Raw genomic sequence first — 16,949 nt, forward strand, 5'->3', positions numbered from 1 at the left:
GAGTGTGTTGCTTGGGCTAACCTCACTCTGAAGATTATCAGCGTTCTTGACACGGAGGATCTCTGGTGTGTCCCAGGCATAGCAACCAATACCTTTGAGCCAGTTCAGATCATCCTTGTAGAAGATCTGGGGAGAGGTAAAATGTTGTGGTTGAAATTAGTTTCAGTGCATAGGATTCAAGAATGTAGCTATTTGATTTCTTTTACATAAAATAAGGCAACAAAACATCCTGACCTTTCATATTTTTTAAGAAATAAACAAAAAAGGAATAGAAAAAACTCAGTGTGGTTGAACTGATTTCCAATATTCTCACAAAAATGAAAAACAAATAAAATAAAATAAGAAAAAATATAAAATGTAAACATATAGGATCATAGCACAGAGAATGATAGAGCTGACAAAATAAGCAATAACAAGCACAGAATATCAAAGCTGAGGACTGCTACTTACGTCGCTGAGCTGTTCATTGACTTTGCGTGCCTGCACGTACACCTGCATGTCAGGCATGCAAATCCACTGGTGCAGATACTTGCGGTAGTTGATCTCGCTGACGGCATTCTGGGTACTGCGGGCAGAAAGGATATCCAACATGTCTGGGGGGATGTGGTTCTTGGCCTTGGTTTTCTCATAGTTCTCCTTGTACAGACGCTGCAATGATGGAAAAACAGATGGTTCTTTCAGTCGTCATATGCACAATAAAATCTACACAGGGATGCATGTTTTTGTAATATAGAGCTAATCAAACAACACAGCCGCTCTATTGCTTATCAAGAGAAATGTCAATATGTGGAAGGTGTAAGGGCAAAACAAATGGAGCTTACATCTAGGACGAGTTTTCCAGCTTTGACGCAACGAGCAGTTCCAGGATCGTCCTCCAGTGACTTGGGCAGGCTGTAGAGAGATTTGAACTTCTCGTAGTCCTCCTTGTACTTCACCTGAACGGGAGAGAGGATTCATATTGCCTTGTAAAGATCAGAAATTGAACATCATCATAACAATAATATGAAATAAAAATTGAAACGTACATTGCTGAGAATAATCTTCTGCTGTTTAGCGTGCTGCAAAGCGTTTGCGTCATGTGGGATCTGGTAACTCTTCGCTTTGATTTTGTCCCAGGTAGAAGTGTAGTTTTTCTGTTGATAGAAAAAGCCAGAACGTCACCATAAACATGTCATTTACAGATATCTATCACTTCTTATCAGTGACAGGAGGACAGACATTTTTACTGGATCTCCACTTACGTTGCTGAAAATGTATTTGAAGTTTTGGCATCTGACGTAATCGTGGGTATCCAGAACCGTGGTGTAGATGTGCTTCTCCTTTTGATACGCCTCTCTGTAGTTGAGCTGTCAGTGATGAATGTTTCATTAATCCACTCAGTATGAGTTCAAAACTGAAACACTAATTTTTGTAGTTTTTAAAAGTGCAGCTCACTCACCTCACTGGCCCAGGTGTGGCCCAGGACAGCAGTCACATAAGACGGGGTGTCTGTCACAATGGAGTAATTGTTGAACTCCTTCTTGGCGTTCTCTCTGTATTTAAGCTATACGGGAGCATATTACACAAGTACATTATCAAACACAAATAGAAAAAATCCAAATCCCCATAAACACACACACAATTCAAGAATCACATGTTTTTACTCACATCACTTTGCAGGTCATAGGACTTCTTGGCACGAAGAATCTCTGGTGTGTCCCAAACGTAGCAACCAATACCCTTCATCCAGTTCAGGTCATCCTTATAGAACACCTATCAAATGACAATAAACCCGGACAACATTATATATTTGCTTGCAGATAGAAACATCTATTAATGTGGGACGTGTAATAACCTTTCTGGCGTTTATATAAATACAAAGATAAAAGATTTTGTATAATGTCTAGATAATGCTTCCTGTAATAATAAGTTTGTACGGGATCTCGCACGACAATCAGGCACAACCAGGCGGCAGACGTGCACAGAAGAAGGACCTACATCACTGAGGATTTCGTTGGTCTTGCGGGCACGGATGGCGTCCTCCTGTTCGGGGTGGCAAGTCCACTGGTGCAGGTAGGTGCGGTAAAGAACATCACTCAGCATGTCCTGGCACCGCTTAGCTACCTGGTTAGCGATGATGTCGGATGGGATGTGGATTTTGGTTTTGGTTTGATTGTAGTCCTTCTGGTAGACCCTCTGTTTAGACACACACGATACAAAGTTACTGATTAGCGATGCAAAAGAGATTAATTTGAAATAAAGTTTACACGTATTAAAAAATAAGTTCAATCCACAAGGGTAACTAAAACACTTTGATAAACAAATAAACGGTCAGGATACATATCTACTGACCTTAGGATGAGTTAGAAACAATAATAATTAATTACCAATTTACACAACCGCCCCCTTCTCTATTCTTATATGCAGTCTATGATCTCAAAAATAAAATTAATACATTGAGACTTATTGATTCTATATACTTGTGATACACATATAGTGGCATCTAACATATTTTATTAATCACCATGTTTTTCTTTCAGCTACTCCCTTTAGGTATCGTCACAGCGGATCATCTGACTCCATCTTACCTTGTATCCTTGTATCCTTGTCCCCAGTATCCTCCTCTGTCACACCGACTTACTGCATGTCCTCCCTCACTACAACATGAACCTCCTCTGAGGTCTTCCTCTTTTCCTCCTGCTCGGCAGCTCCATCATATGTACTGTCCCTTATCGGCACGTAGCCAAACCATCTCAGCCTTGCCTCTCTAATTCGACACCAAACTACTCGACTAGAGCTGTTCTTCTAATATACTCATTTTTTTTCCATCTATCCATCAGCGTCACCATTCTCCAAATCCTACATCACAGCAGGCCTCACTGCTGTCTTGTAAACCTTCCCTTTCAGTCTTGCTGCTATCCTTCTGTCTAATGTGTTTTATTACCTCTGCTGAGGAGGTTATGCTTCAGACATATAGCACAACTTGTGAGTGAGTGGTAGATAGATAGAATTTTATTTCGGACATGCAAATATAATTGAAATAACAAGAGAAAAAACAACTTAAAAATCATCAAGTTTTCATGTATATATCTAGTCAAATTTTTGTAGAAGCTCTTTTATTTTAAAACTTTGCATAAAAATTCTGCTGCCTTTGTTTGTATTGTCAACATTTAGGAAATTATACTGTTGTATCTGGATTCTGAATATTACATTAAAATTTGTATCCAGTTATCACGTCACATTTGAGCTCTGACCTCACTTTTACATGTCACATCTGCCTTTCTTGCAGGTGGGCCCCAAAATGTGTTATATCTTTTAATGATATAATATGCATTATATAGTACTATGAGTATCATAGTATTATATAATAACTTCATATTGTTCCTACATAATGTTTATACAGTCAAAACATCAACATCTGTCATGCTCCCTTTATTTGTATTTTACTGCACTACAAAGATCTTATAGTATATTTAAAAACAACAAAGAAAACCAAATTATTAGATACAAAACACAACATTGTTTCCTTAACAGTAAATACTGTCCAGAGAGTGAGCTGCCTCTTTGAGTGCCTGTTGTTACTAATGGTTTCTTATTTCTCAGTGCATTGTGTAGTGGTGTAGTTTTTTATACTATACTATATTTTGTAGTATCTCACCAGTGCCTTGTTCTTTTCCTGGTGTCCACAGCGCATCACTTCAGGGAAGTCCACCAGGGTTCCAGCCATGTAGTGACCTTTGGCCTTTTCGTGGGTATCCTTGTACTTGACCTAATGGTGTTTAGAATGATAAAAATTGCAGTAGTGCAAGAATAAAATATATCATGTTATTAGATTTAATCTTATCACAGTTCTAAAGAAATATAAGACACTCACATCACTAGCAATGTCCCTGCTCTTCTTGGAGATGACCAGTGGGATGTATTCATGGTTCAGCTGGTAGCTTGAAGCCTTCGACTTGTCCCAGTTTGATTTGTAGAGTTTCTAAAACCACAAAAGGTATGTGCAAAGTTTAAGAAAAGCCTGGCACAATACATGTATATAACACAGAACTTACAATAAATAAATTAGAAATCTAGAAAGGATTTGATTATTATTTTTACGTTACCTCACTGATGATCTTAGCCACCTCCCTGCTATGGGCCAGTTGAGGAGTATCATCTGAGCCAATATAATGACCCTTTTCTGCATTGAAAGTCTCTTTGTACTTCAACTATTAGAGAAAAAATAACTTTTTTTCAGATCATTGCTCACCGGTTTTCCGATCGAGAGTCATTTTAAATATTAGATTTTGCATACATCACTCAGGTTGGCAGCATTAATCTTTGCCAAAACTATCTCTGGCCGGTCCACAACCAGGGTGAATCTTCCAAAACCTTCTTGGGCAGTCTTCTTGTAAAGTCTCTGTAAATAAAACAGAGCAGTGAGGCAAGACACAATGACACAACATGTGATTAAAAAAACCAACTGAAAAAGAGGCTGAATGTCATGTAATGCAGTAAACATACATCATTGAGAATCTCCTGGGCCTTCTTGACCTTCACATGTTCAACAGAGTCAGCTGCTACCCAACCACAGCCTCGGAGCCATTCCAGATCTGACTTATAGACGTGCTAGAGATCGAAAGCAAGATGCATGTTAGGAAGTCAAGACAGACGTTTCTGTCAGATTATTATGTCAATATGATTAATAGTTACAAATGTGCTTTACATCGCTTTGCAGATCATAGGCTTTGCGAGCCTGGATAACATCGTTGGAGTCTGGCATGCACGTCCACTGGTGCAGGCGAGTTCTGTAGTTGTCGTCGTTAACCTGCATCTGGCATTTCTTAGCCAGTTCAAACTGCAGCATGTCCACTGGCAGGTTGAACTTGGTCTTGGACTTGTTGAAGTCCTTCTTGTACAGAGCATCGCTGGCGATCTTGGCTGAGTTCAGAGCCAGCATGAGCAGAGGGTCGTCTTGGACGCTGAGAGCACCAATGTGGTGACCGACCTGCTTACGGTATCCCTCCAGGTATTTATGCTACAAGACAGGCAAAAAAAAAAAGAAAGAACTTATTTTTACCACATTATTAAGTTGTCAGTTAAATCAAACCTGATTAAATTTTATCCTACTACTTACTTTGCTTTGCACTTTAGTTGTCTGGATGCACTGCTTGATTGGTACAGCATCTGGAGGCATGAAGTATCCTGTAGCTTTGACCTTATCCCATTCTTTGGTGTACAGTTTCTACAAAAGATAATGTATCACTTATTTTGCTAATAATAAAGCAGGAACTGCACAAGGCTGAAATTTGCTGAGTTAAAATATGCAGAAAATGCGTCATATATGCCATCAGTCTTACCGGGTGAACATTCTTCGCCACTTCTCTGGCTGTGGCAAGAGATGGTGTGTCCACCAATGAGTACTTGGTCTTGTCCTGGTGCCAGGCCTCACGATATTTAGCCTGAGCAAAGTGGGAGATCAAAATTCAGCTACCTGGAATTTGCCACTAGCACTATTTTGCCACACGGTTCACATTAAGAACAAAAAGTCAAAACCAAGCAGCATTTTGATGACAGACAATCATCCCCACCTCATTCAGGACTTCAGCAGCATTCCTGGCACGGACTAAGTCAATTCTGTCAGCTGGAACCATGAATTGCTGTTTATCCAACTTGATCCGATAGCCTCTCTATACAAGAAAGAAATGGAAGAAACTATTCAGTGTGCATAAACATACTTTTTATTTGTTTTTAAGTCTTAGTGAGGTACAAACTTACATCAGCCAGGATCTTCTGCGCATGCTTCACCTTCAACACCTCTACGGACTCATGTGGCATCCATCCACATCCACGTATCCACTCCATATCAGCTTTGTAAACAGCCTGAGAAAAGAAAGCAGGCAGATAATTTATGCAACTGTACTCTATAGGACAAAAGTTGAAACATTGTTACTGGATGAACTGGACTGAAGAGTGAAAACAATAGTATTAGGGGAAAAACTGTAATGTATTTTATCCACTGTAAAAACAGTAAAAAGTGTATTTGGCTGCCGAATGAGTAAAACGAGTAAAAGGATTTACATTTAATAAATGTTTATGATCTGTTCTCTACTTTCTGACTACACTGACACTTTTGATTGGTAGAATACTACCCACACGTGCAACTATAAACTTACATCACTCTGGAGATCGTAGGCCTTTCTGGCCTGAACCACATCATTGGAGTCTGGCAGGCACGTCCACTGGTGCAGGTGAGTTCTGTAGTTGAAGTCGTTGACTTGGATCTGGCATTTCTTGGCCAGTTCCAGATTGAGCATGTCCACTGGCAGGTGGAACTTGGTCTTGGACTTGTTGAAGTCCTTCTTGTACAGAACATCACTGGCGATCTTGCCTGAGTTCAGAGCCAGCACGATTAGAGGGTCGTCCTGGACACTGAGAGCCCCAATGTGGTGACCGACCTGTTTTCGGTATCCCGTCTTGTACTTGTACTAAAGGGAGCAGAAATTAAAGGTTAATGCAAGTAGAACTAGACGTAGTCAGCAAGTAGATCATTTCTTAATGTTAAGTTTGTTTTGTTTTTTTAACTTACATCACTGATAATATCTCTGGAAGCTTTAGCCTTTAGCACAGAGATAGCATCCTCCTTGATATGGTAGGCTCCTGCTTTCTGGTCATCCCATGCCTTTGTGTACAATTTCTGCACAGAACAAGAAATAAAGTTTTAAAAAAATCAACAAATAAATCAACAAAAATTGTGCGTCTGCACAGACAAGTTAAAAAGTAAACACTGGTAAAGTAAACGCAAACGTACATTGCTGATATTAACAGCGTTGGCCTTGGCGAGTTCAAAGGTGGGGGTGTCGGGTGGCACATGAATGGTGAGCTTGTCTTTATCCCAGACTTCCCTATATTTCCTCTGTCAGAGATAAAAAAAAAAAAAAGAAGAACATTAACTGCTTCATCTTATCCACTTGAATAGATATTTTTATCAAATATTTGGGTTTCACAATTTTAAAAAAAATCCAAGAAACTACAGAAAGATGTTACTCACATCACTGAGGTTTTCAGCATTTTGCTTGGACAAGACAATAGCTGGGAGGTCAACGACACTGGTGAACTTGACCGTACTTGGGTGTTGGCGGTAGAGCCTTTCATTGAGGACAGTCTGAGCATGCTTCACTTTGACGACATCTATACAGTCCTGAGGTGACCAGCCGCATCCCCTGAGCCACTCCAGATCAGCTTTGTACACAGCCTACAAACACAAAAATCAGTTTGAACCTAATTAAATACAGAATTTGTTCATGTATGGTTTGAATTTGACAAACTGTGGGATGACTCAAAATGGATGTAAAAAGGTCTATTTAATCAGTTAGAGACAGATAGAGGCTTAAATGTTCTGAAAATAATTGAACAATCGATTAAAATCCAAAAAGTGCTTTCTACAACACCAGCATGTACTTACATCACTCTGCAAATCATAGACTTTTCTAGCCTGCACAACATCATTGGAGTCTGGCAGGCACGTCCACTGGTGCAGGTAAGTTCTGTAGTTGAAGTCGTTGACTTGGATCTGGCATTTCTTGGCCAGTTCAATTGTCAGCATATCTACTGGGAGGTGGAACTTGGTCTTGGTCTTGTTAAAGTCTTTCTTATAGACATTGTCGCTGGCAATCTTCCCTGCATTAGCGGCCAGCATAATTAGTGGATCATCTTTCACACTGAGAGCACCGATGTGATGGCCACACTGCTTGCGGAAACCAGCCTTGTATTTGTACTGAAAATATGGATAGAAATAATGCATCAGTTTCAAAATAAATTCAAAAATAACCCTACATTTACTGTGGTGAAGCAACAAAAAGACAAACTGGAGCAAGTGGGAAACATAAACTTACATCACTGATGATGTCTCTGGAAGCCTTGGCTGATATAACAGAGATTGCATCCTTGGGAAGGTAGTAGCCTTTGTTGATCATTTCCATATAGCCTTCACGATAAAATTTCTGGAGATAAAAGAATAATGCTTTTAGGGTCTCATGTTCTATACACTGTAATACAAAGAGCAGTACCTATGAAAACATAATCATTTGTACCATGCTAACATGTTGTAAAACCTATGCAAGAAGAGACTGTATTACCAGACTGGTGTTGAGTTTATTCTGCTGGGCCAAGATGATCTCTGGGGTGTCAGGCATTACATGAATGTTGGTCTTATCATTCTCCCAGGCAGCAATGTAGGCTTTCTGTACAAAGCAGATTAATATACTCAGTATACATAAAATGACTCAAAGCCCTACAAAATAAAAAGTTAGTGTCATTGGTGTGACACAAAAAGAACCTCATATACTTTTGATGCACTACTTTTAAAGACCTGGCTCCCACAGAACAATAATGGATAAGATGTGCTATCTGTACCTTGTCCATAACCTGGGCATTGGCCTGAGCAAGGGCATATGGCATGTCAGCTGTATTAGCAGTGAACTTGAAGTTGCTGGGATGCTGACGATACTTTCTCTCACTCAGAATCTCTGCCGCTTTCTTGGCTTTCTCCACATCAATTGAACCAATTGGCACCCATCCCATTCCTTTGATCCATTCCATGTCAGCCTTATACACAGCCTGCAAGCCGAAGAAGAAGAAGAACCACAGGTCACAGCTACAGATAAGCCACAGAAGACAGAGACTGGAGCTAATATTCAGCAAAAAGTGATGAGTGCTCACATCACTCTGCAGGTCATAAGCCTTTCTGGCCTGAACCACATCATTGGAGTCTGGCAGGCACGTCCAGTTGTGCAGGTGAGTTCTGTAGTTGAAGTCGTTGACTTGGATCTGGCATTTCTTGGCCAGTTCCAGATTGAGCATGTCCACTGGCAGGTGGAACTTGGTCTTGGACTTGTTGAAGTCCTTCTTGTACAGAACATCACTGGCGATCTTGCCCGAATTCAAAGCCAACACGATTAGAGGGTCGTCCTGGACACTGAGAGCCCCAATGTGGTGACCGACCTGTTTTCGGTATCCCGTCTTGTACTTATACTGTGTGGCGAGCAGGAAGGAAATCAAAGTTAACACAATAAATTTAAGCAAATAAAGCCAATAACAGAGAAGGAAAAACAATGTCACCTACATCGCTGATGATTTCTCTTCCATGTTTGGCAGCAACGACAGAGACAGCATCGGGCTTGAGGTCATAGCCCTTTCTGAAAATATCCTCAACGGCTTCCTTGTATATTTTCTGAAGGAAAGAGAAAATAAATAGTTACATTTAATCTGGGAATTCTCAAGCTAATTTTAGCAAGTCATATGTTAGCAAGTACACAGAGGACAAACTACTATTCCCTTCAATATGCCACTCTTGTTTTGTTTTTTTAAACTTTTCAAGAATCACATATTTATATTTGATAATAATCATTGAATCATTTCAAATGCAAAAATACAAATTGACACATAGGAGAATATTTTTATCTGCACATGAAGAAAAAAAAAACCCTAAAAAAATCAATTTTATCTACTTGGATTTTATTATCCTAATCATTTGTGCAGACAAAAAGTACCTGGCTGATGTTGTAAGCATTAGCTTTGGCAAGCAACAGCTCAGGGGTGTCAGGGGGCACATGGACCTTAATCTTTTCAGCATCCCAAGCAGCAACGTAGGTTCTCTGTGGTGGGAAACACAAAAGACAGAATGAAACAGAAAGTGCAAACAAGAGGACTTAACAGAAGGCAAATCAATGGAATTACAAACATAATACACTTTACCTTGTTCATGATATCAGCATTTGTTTTGGCTAAGACTAAAGGCATGGAAGTCATGTCTGTCTTATATTTCAGTGTGTCTGGTCTCTGCTTATAGAGACGGTCGCTGAGGATTTTTGCAGCGTTCTTGGCCTTCAGCACGTCCAGTGATCCAATGGGGATCCATCCAACACCAACAACCTCATCCAAGTCAGCTTTGTATACAGCCTAGAAAAGTATACATGAATTCGAACATCAGAACACAAGAATAGTGACAAAATCAGCAGCATGGTTCACTGAGTATCCCGCAAAAGGACTTACGTCACTCTGGAGATCGTAGGCCTTTCTGGCCTGAACCACATCATTGGAGTCTGGCAGGCACGTCCACTGGTGCAGGTGAGTTCTGTAGTTGAAGTCGTTGACTTGGATCTGGCATTTCTTGGCCAGTTCCAGATTGAGCATGTCCACTGGCAGGTGGAACTTGGTCTTGGACTTGTTGAAGTCCTTCTTGTACAGAGCATCACTGGCAATCTTGGCTGAGTTCAGAGCCAGCATGACGAGGGGGTCGTCGTGGATACTACGAGCACCGATGTGGTGACCAACTTGCTTACGGTATCCTGTCTTGTACTTGTACTGGATAAAATTAGCCGAAAAAAAATTTATGTTACAAGTAGAACAATGCTTAAATTATGTTAAAGTGTCAGTAAACAGACACTTGGTACAGTATGACCACTTACGTCACTGATGATTTCCCTGGAGGCCTTAGCAGCCTTTACAGAGATTGCATCCACAGGGAGGAAATAGCCTTTCTTGATAGTTTCTTCATATCCTTGTCTGTATAGTTTCTGCAAAATAAGACATATGCACATTTTTTTAACTAAACTTCAACCTTTACTTTAACTTTCAATGTTCTAGTTTTGGCACCTAATTATAAAGTGATAAGGTTTGCTTAAGGGATCATATTCGCAAAGTCTACTGTAAGAATATCAGTGTGCTAGTAACTCAAGCCAAAGCATTCTGAATGAAGCTTAATGTCTTAATGAGTACACTTAACTCCTAACAGGTATTTTCCATTTTTTTGAAATTATTATAAATATTGAAAATATTTTGAAAGTATTCTTGTTGACATAATAAATCATTCTCTGAAATGATACTAACTTTGCTCATGGTCATTGCATTTTGTTGTGAGAGGACGATCTCAGGAGTGTCAGGTTTAATGTGCAGCGTGGTCTTGTCCTTCTCCCATGCTTCAGTGTAGAGGCGCTGGAAAAAACACAAATAATGCAGCGTTAATTAATGATTCTGACAAAAGTGATAACCAGATAGAAATGGCTTTGAAAGTCTTTAATGAAGAATTCTACCTTGTTCATGGTTAGGGCGTTATTCTTTGCCAGCACAAGATTCATGGCATCTACTGGGCTGGTAAATGGAACTTTGCTGGGATGCTGGCGGTACTTCCTTTCACTCAAAACTTCTGCAGCCTTCTTAGCTTTCTCCACATCAAGCGAGCCAATGGGGACCCAACCCAGGCCCTGGAGCCACTTCAGGTCAGCTTTGTAGACAGCCTGGCATACACGGCAGAACAGCCTTGTGATATACTTTTAGTAGCACAAACACAGAATTAAAAAGCAATAAAAAGAATCATGAAAACAACTAATACATCACTCTGCAGGTCATATGCATGTCTGGCCTGGACCACATCATTGGAGTCTGGCAGGCACGTCCACTGGTGCAGGTGAGTTCTGTAGTTGAAGTCGTTGACTTGGATCTGGCATTTCTTGGCCAGTTCCAGATTGAGCATGTCCACTGGCAGGTGGAACTTGGTCTTGGACTTGTTGAAGTCCTTCTTGTACAGAACATCACTGGCGATCTTGGCTGAGTTCAGAGCCAGCATGACGAGGGGGTCGTCGTGGATGCTGCGAGCACCGATGTGGTGACCGACCTGTTTACGGTATCCTGTCTTGTACTTGTACTGGATGAAAAATAAAATATTATCATCAATGTCTTTGAACAGTTTTATACATTGTGTATGATGAATTTTATTGATTATTATTTTCTTATACATTTACATATTACCAAGCCCTTTACAGTGCCGTATCAAATCTATTATACCTATATCGCACTATTATTTATTCTTATGTAAATAATTCAGATTAAAGACACACATCACTGGCAATGTCCCTGGAAGCTCTCGCCGCAATGACGGAAATGGCATCGTTGCGCAGATCATAGCCCTTCTTCTTGGAGTCTTCATATGCCTGCTTGTACTTTTTCTGTAAGGAAACACAATGATCCAACAGATGGAAGTTATATACATTTAAAATTCACAAGTGATGTGAGTCTTTCTACACCACAAATGCCTACATACCACACTGTAGTTAACATTGTTTGCTTTAGCCAGAAGGACATCCATAGCATCGGGCATGAGATGGATCTTTGTCTTCTCGTTCTCCCAAGCTTCAATGTATGCTTTCTGCAGTAACAAAAACAGATAATGAGCAACTGTTTACATTACTACTTGTAAATGTATATATACATTTTATAATAACTTAATTTACATACAACATCCAGTATGGCTGACGTAGATTTCAAATGGGATTTCATACCTTGTTCATAACCTGAGCATTGGCCTTAGCCAGTGCTATGGGCATGTCTTCAGTGGATATTTTAAACTTGTAGTTGCTCGGGTGCTGACGATACTTTCTCTCATTCAGGATCTCACCAGCTTTCTTCACCTTCTCAACATCTAATGAACCTATTGGCACCCAACCAATACCCTGCAAAATCTTCAGATCCTCCTTGTACACAGCCTTGAGGAAAAAAGGATTTATTATGATTAAAAATATTCTAAAACTGGAAAATATATTTATTAATTAACATGATTATTTTACACCACTGAAATTCAAAGACTCACATCACTCTGCAGGTCATATGCATGTCTGGCCTGAACCACATCATTGGAGTCTGGCAGGCACGTCCACTGGTGCAGGTGAGTTCTGTAGTTGAAGTCGTTGACTTGGATCTGGCATTTCTTGGCCAGTTCCAGATTGAGCATGTCCACTGGCAGGTGGAACCTGGTCTTGGACTTGTTGAAGTCCTTCTTGTACAGAGCATCACTGGCAATCTTGGCTGAGTTCAGAGCCAGCATGAGCAGAGGGTCGTCCTGGATGCTGCGAGCGCCGATGTGGTGACCGACCTGTTTACGGTATCCTGTCTTGTACTTGTACTGTGAAAATAATGATTGGAGTTAGCAGGGTCTGATATTTAAATATAAAAGTTTATCATTGTTCAGATCCAATGAGCTTACATCACTGGCAATGTCCCTGGAAGCTCTGGCTGCAATGATGGATATGGCGTCATTTCGCATATCGTAGCCCTTCTTCTTGGAATCTTCATATGCCTGCTTGTACTTTTTCTGTTCATGATCACAAAAAACAGATTTTAAACATGTAATAAAAACAACAAATAATAGTGTTCAGAATCATGAATACTTAAATACCTGCCTTGACATCTTATCAAGATATTAATGCAATAAATTCAATGATCTGAATTAATTATTCAAAACAAATGTTTAAATTGCTTAAACAGTAAAACGTTTTAATTTCCTACATACCACACTGTAGTTAACGTTGTTTGCTTTAGCCAGAAGGACATCCATAGCGTCAGGCATGACATGGATCTTTGTCTTCACGTTCTCCCAGGCTTCAATGTATGCTCTCTGTAATCATGGAAATGTAAACACTATCAACCATGAAGCTGTGCACAGAATCATTTCTTTACCATGTCAGCATTAGTACTTCACCAGAGTCATTCTGTATTAGTTATACTTTGCTGCATTTTGAGTGTTATTGAATTTTTACCTTGTTCATAACCTGAGCATTGGCCTTAGCCAGTGCTATGGGCATGTCTTCAGTGGATATTTTAAAACCGTATTTGCTCGGGTGCTGACGATACTTTCTCTCACTCAGGATCTCACCAGCTTTCTTCACCTTCTCAACATCTAATGAACCTATTGGCACCCAACCAATACCCTGCAGCATCTTCAGATCCTCCTTGTACACAGCCTAGAAAAAAAGAAAGAAAGTGTTGTGGCAAAAGTTGGCAGATATACAAAAAACTATATGTAGAAATATAGAATATAGAAACTGTATATATATATATATATATATATATATATGTATATATATAAAAATTATAAATATATACACACATCACTCTGCAGGTCATATGCATGTCTGGCCTGGACCACATCATTGGAGTCTGGCAGGCACGTCCACTGGTGCAGGTGAGTTCTGTAGTTGAAGTCGTTGACTTGGATCTGGCATTTCTTGGCCAGTTCCAGATTGAGCATGTCCACTGGCAGGTGGAACCTGGTCTTGGACTTGTTGAAGTCCTTCTTGTACAGAGCATCACTGGCAATCTTGGCTGAGTTCAGAGCCAGCATGAGCAGAGGGTCGTCCTGGATGCTGCGAGCACCGATGTGGTGACCGACCTGTTTACGGTATCCTGTCTTGTACTTGTACTGGATGAAAAATAAAATAATATCATCACTGCCTTTAAACAGTTTTATACATGCTGTACAATGGGTTTTATTATTTTTAAAAATTCATGTATGCATTAATAAGCCCTATAAATCAATATCAAAACTAATATATTTGCACTATTATTATGATACAGTTAGTATATTTTTTTATGTAAATAATTCAGATTAAAGACACACATCACTGGCAATGTCCCTGGAAGCTCTCGCCGCAATGATGGAAATGGCATCGTTGCGCAGATCATAGCCCTTCTTCTTGGAGTCTTCATATGCCTGCTTGTACTTTTTCTGTAAGGAAACACAATGATCCAACAGATGGAAGTTATATACATTTAAAATTCATAAGTGATGTGAGTCTTTCTACACCACAAATGCCTACATACCACACTGTAGTTAACATTGTTTGCTTTAGCCAGAAGGACATCCATAGCATCGGGCATGACATGGATCTTTGTCTTCTCGTTCTCCCAGGTTTCAATGTATGCTTTCTGCAGTAACAAAAATGAAAAAAAAAAAAGACAAAAAGTACTTACATTGTGACCTCTGTGTGAATTTTACAATAACTTAATTTACATACAACATCCAGTATGGCTGATGGAGGTTTTAAATGGGATTTCATACCTTGTTCATAACCTGAGCATTGGCCTTAGCCAGTGCTATGGGCATGTCTTCAGTGGATATTTTAAACTTGTAGTTGCTCGGGTGCTGACGATACTTTTTCTCACTCAGGATCTCACCAGCTTTCTTCACCTTCTCAACATCTAATGAACCTATTGGCACCCAACCAATACCCTGCAGCATCTTCAGATCCTCCTTGTACACAGCCTGGAAGAAGAAACAAAAACCAAGAATGATTTGCAATGGTTGAATCTGGTGGACAACAAAAACGATATATAGTAAAAAACACGAGTCCTGCAATATAATAATATTATCATAATATAAATTATTAAAATATACTCACATCACTTTGTATGTTATACGCATGTCTGGCCTGGACCACATCATTGGAGTCTGGCAGGCATGTCCAGTTGTGCAGTCGGGTGATGTAGTTGAAATGGTTGACTTGAATCTGGTTCTTCTTGGCCAGTTCAAAGGCCATCATGTCCACTGGCAGGTGGAACTTGGTCTTGGACTTGTTGAAGTCCTTCTTGTACAGAGCATCACTGGCAATCTTGGCTGAATTCAGAGCCAGCATGAGCAGAGGGTCGTCCTGGATGCTGCGAGCACCGATGTGGTGACCCACTTGCTTACGGTATCCTGTCTTGTACTTGTACTAAAAAAGCAATAGTGTGACGTTTAGTCACCAAACAGCATATCAGAATAAATATTCACATAAAGTAATACAGCAAAGAGAATATAAACTGACACTTACATCACTAGCAATTGTAGTGGAGGCTTTAGCAGCTTGGACGGCAATGGCATCGCTACGAAGATTATGGCCCTTCTTCTTGGATAGTTCATGATCCAACTTGTACAGTTTCTATAGCAAGAAATAATGTCAACAAGGAAACCATGTCTACCTTCAAATGGACATGCTAATAGTATTAGTGTAATTGTTTCCCTAACTGTCATCCATATCATTACAGACAGGAAACTGCATATTATACGATACCTCACTGTAGTTCTTCCTGTTTTCCCGTGCCAGAACAATGCCCATTGCATCAGGCATGACATGGACTGAAGTCTTGTCTTTTTCCCAGGCTTTGATGTAGGATTGCTAAAGAAGCAAAATGTAATTATCGGCTTCACATAAAATAAAGAGAAAGTACTTTTCAGTTATATTCATGACCAGTGTTGGGAAGGTTACTTTTAAAATGTATTCCACTACAGATTACAGATTACATGCCCCAAAATGTATTTTGTAACGTATTCCATTACGTTACTCAATGAGAGTAAAGTATTCTGATTACTTTGGATTACTTAATATATTATCATGCTTTTTACAACTACATGAATGAACTATTGCTGTGTTACTATTACTGAAGGTTACTCGCCATACCAATGCCAACTAGATTTTTAAATCTTAATATAAAATGAGTAACAGTAGGTGGACATTAGGTAAGGCTGCACTTATTGCAGCGATCTCGTATAGAAAACTGTTCCGCGCATATATAAAACAGGTCCGCGGCTCCGAACCGTAGTAAATGGTAACATGTGCCGCGAGATTGAGACACGGGCATTAGAGGCTCTTAATGCGTGTTTTGTTTGGGTTTCCACCGGCGTGGAATTACCAGAAATATAGAGTTCATAGTCTTATGAAACAGGAAAAAACTGCCGTGTAATCCATTCATTTCAACAAAGTAACTGTATTCTAAATACCACCTTTTTAAACGGTAACTGTAACGGAATACAGTTACTCATATTTTGTATTTTAAATACGTAACGGCGGTACATGTATTCCGTTACTCCCCAACACTGTTCATGACAGATTCTCTTCTGTACCTTATCCATAATCTGGTTGTTGGTAGTGGCCAGTGTCAAGTCCATAGAGTGCATATCTTTGGTGAATTTGAAGTTGCTAGGAGGCTGACGGTACAGTTTCTCATTGAGGGCCTTCCCTGCTGATTTTACTTTCTCAACATCCAGCGATCCAATAGGGACCCATCCTATTCCTTTGATGTAGTGTTCATACTCACTCTTGTACTGGTTCTGAGGGGAATACACAAATGTTTATTTCACAGTGGTAGCAATCGTGTAAAATTGTTATCTGTTCAAA

At 39.8% G+C, this 16,949-nt stretch overlaps 1 protein-coding gene across 1 annotated transcript in view; it reads right to left on the reverse strand.

Annotated features, from left to right (window-relative positions):
• Positions 1-16,949, reverse strand: part of LOC120735402 (nebulin-like) — a 52,497-nt gene that overhangs the window by 18,015 nt on the left and 17,533 nt on the right. The window contains 50 exon segments of the mRNA XM_040034769.1: positions 22-126; positions 451-648; positions 822-935; positions 1,026-1,133; positions 1,242-1,346; positions 1,439-1,543; positions 1,648-1,752; positions 1,978-2,175; positions 3,638-3,748; positions 3,854-3,961; positions 4,086-4,190; positions 4,277-4,381; positions 4,486-4,590; positions 4,688-4,999; positions 5,099-5,206; positions 5,322-5,423; positions 5,553-5,651; positions 5,740-5,844; positions 6,138-6,449; positions 6,551-6,658; positions 6,773-6,877; positions 7,013-7,216; positions 7,427-7,738; positions 7,857-7,964; positions 8,100-8,204; positions 8,377-8,580; positions 8,683-8,994; positions 9,086-9,193; positions 9,513-9,617; positions 9,718-9,921; positions 10,015-10,326; positions 10,431-10,538; positions 10,852-10,956; positions 11,055-11,258; positions 11,354-11,665; positions 11,859-11,966; positions 12,062-12,166; positions 12,300-12,503; positions 12,608-12,919; positions 13,001-13,108; positions 13,307-13,411; positions 13,554-13,757; positions 13,904-14,215; positions 14,414-14,521; positions 14,617-14,721; positions 14,855-15,058; positions 15,195-15,506; positions 15,606-15,713; positions 15,846-15,950; positions 16,676-16,882. Coding sequence (XP_039890703.1) covers positions 22-126; positions 451-648; positions 822-935; positions 1,026-1,133; positions 1,242-1,346; positions 1,439-1,543; positions 1,648-1,752; positions 1,978-2,175; positions 3,638-3,748; positions 3,854-3,961; positions 4,086-4,190; positions 4,277-4,381; positions 4,486-4,590; positions 4,688-4,999; positions 5,099-5,206; positions 5,322-5,423; positions 5,553-5,651; positions 5,740-5,844; positions 6,138-6,449; positions 6,551-6,658; positions 6,773-6,877; positions 7,013-7,216; positions 7,427-7,738; positions 7,857-7,964; positions 8,100-8,204; positions 8,377-8,580; positions 8,683-8,994; positions 9,086-9,193; positions 9,513-9,617; positions 9,718-9,921; positions 10,015-10,326; positions 10,431-10,538; positions 10,852-10,956; positions 11,055-11,258; positions 11,354-11,665; positions 11,859-11,966; positions 12,062-12,166; positions 12,300-12,503; positions 12,608-12,919; positions 13,001-13,108; positions 13,307-13,411; positions 13,554-13,757; positions 13,904-14,215; positions 14,414-14,521; positions 14,617-14,721; positions 14,855-15,058; positions 15,195-15,506; positions 15,606-15,713; positions 15,846-15,950; positions 16,676-16,882 — 8,133 coding nt within the window.

The sequence above is a fragment of the Simochromis diagramma genome, unplaced genomic scaffold (genome assembly GCF_900408965.1).
Source record: "Simochromis diagramma unplaced genomic scaffold, fSimDia1.1 OVJJ01000091.1, whole genome shotgun sequence".
Taxonomy (NCBI): domain Eukaryota; kingdom Metazoa; phylum Chordata; class Actinopteri; order Cichliformes; family Cichlidae; genus Simochromis; species Simochromis diagramma.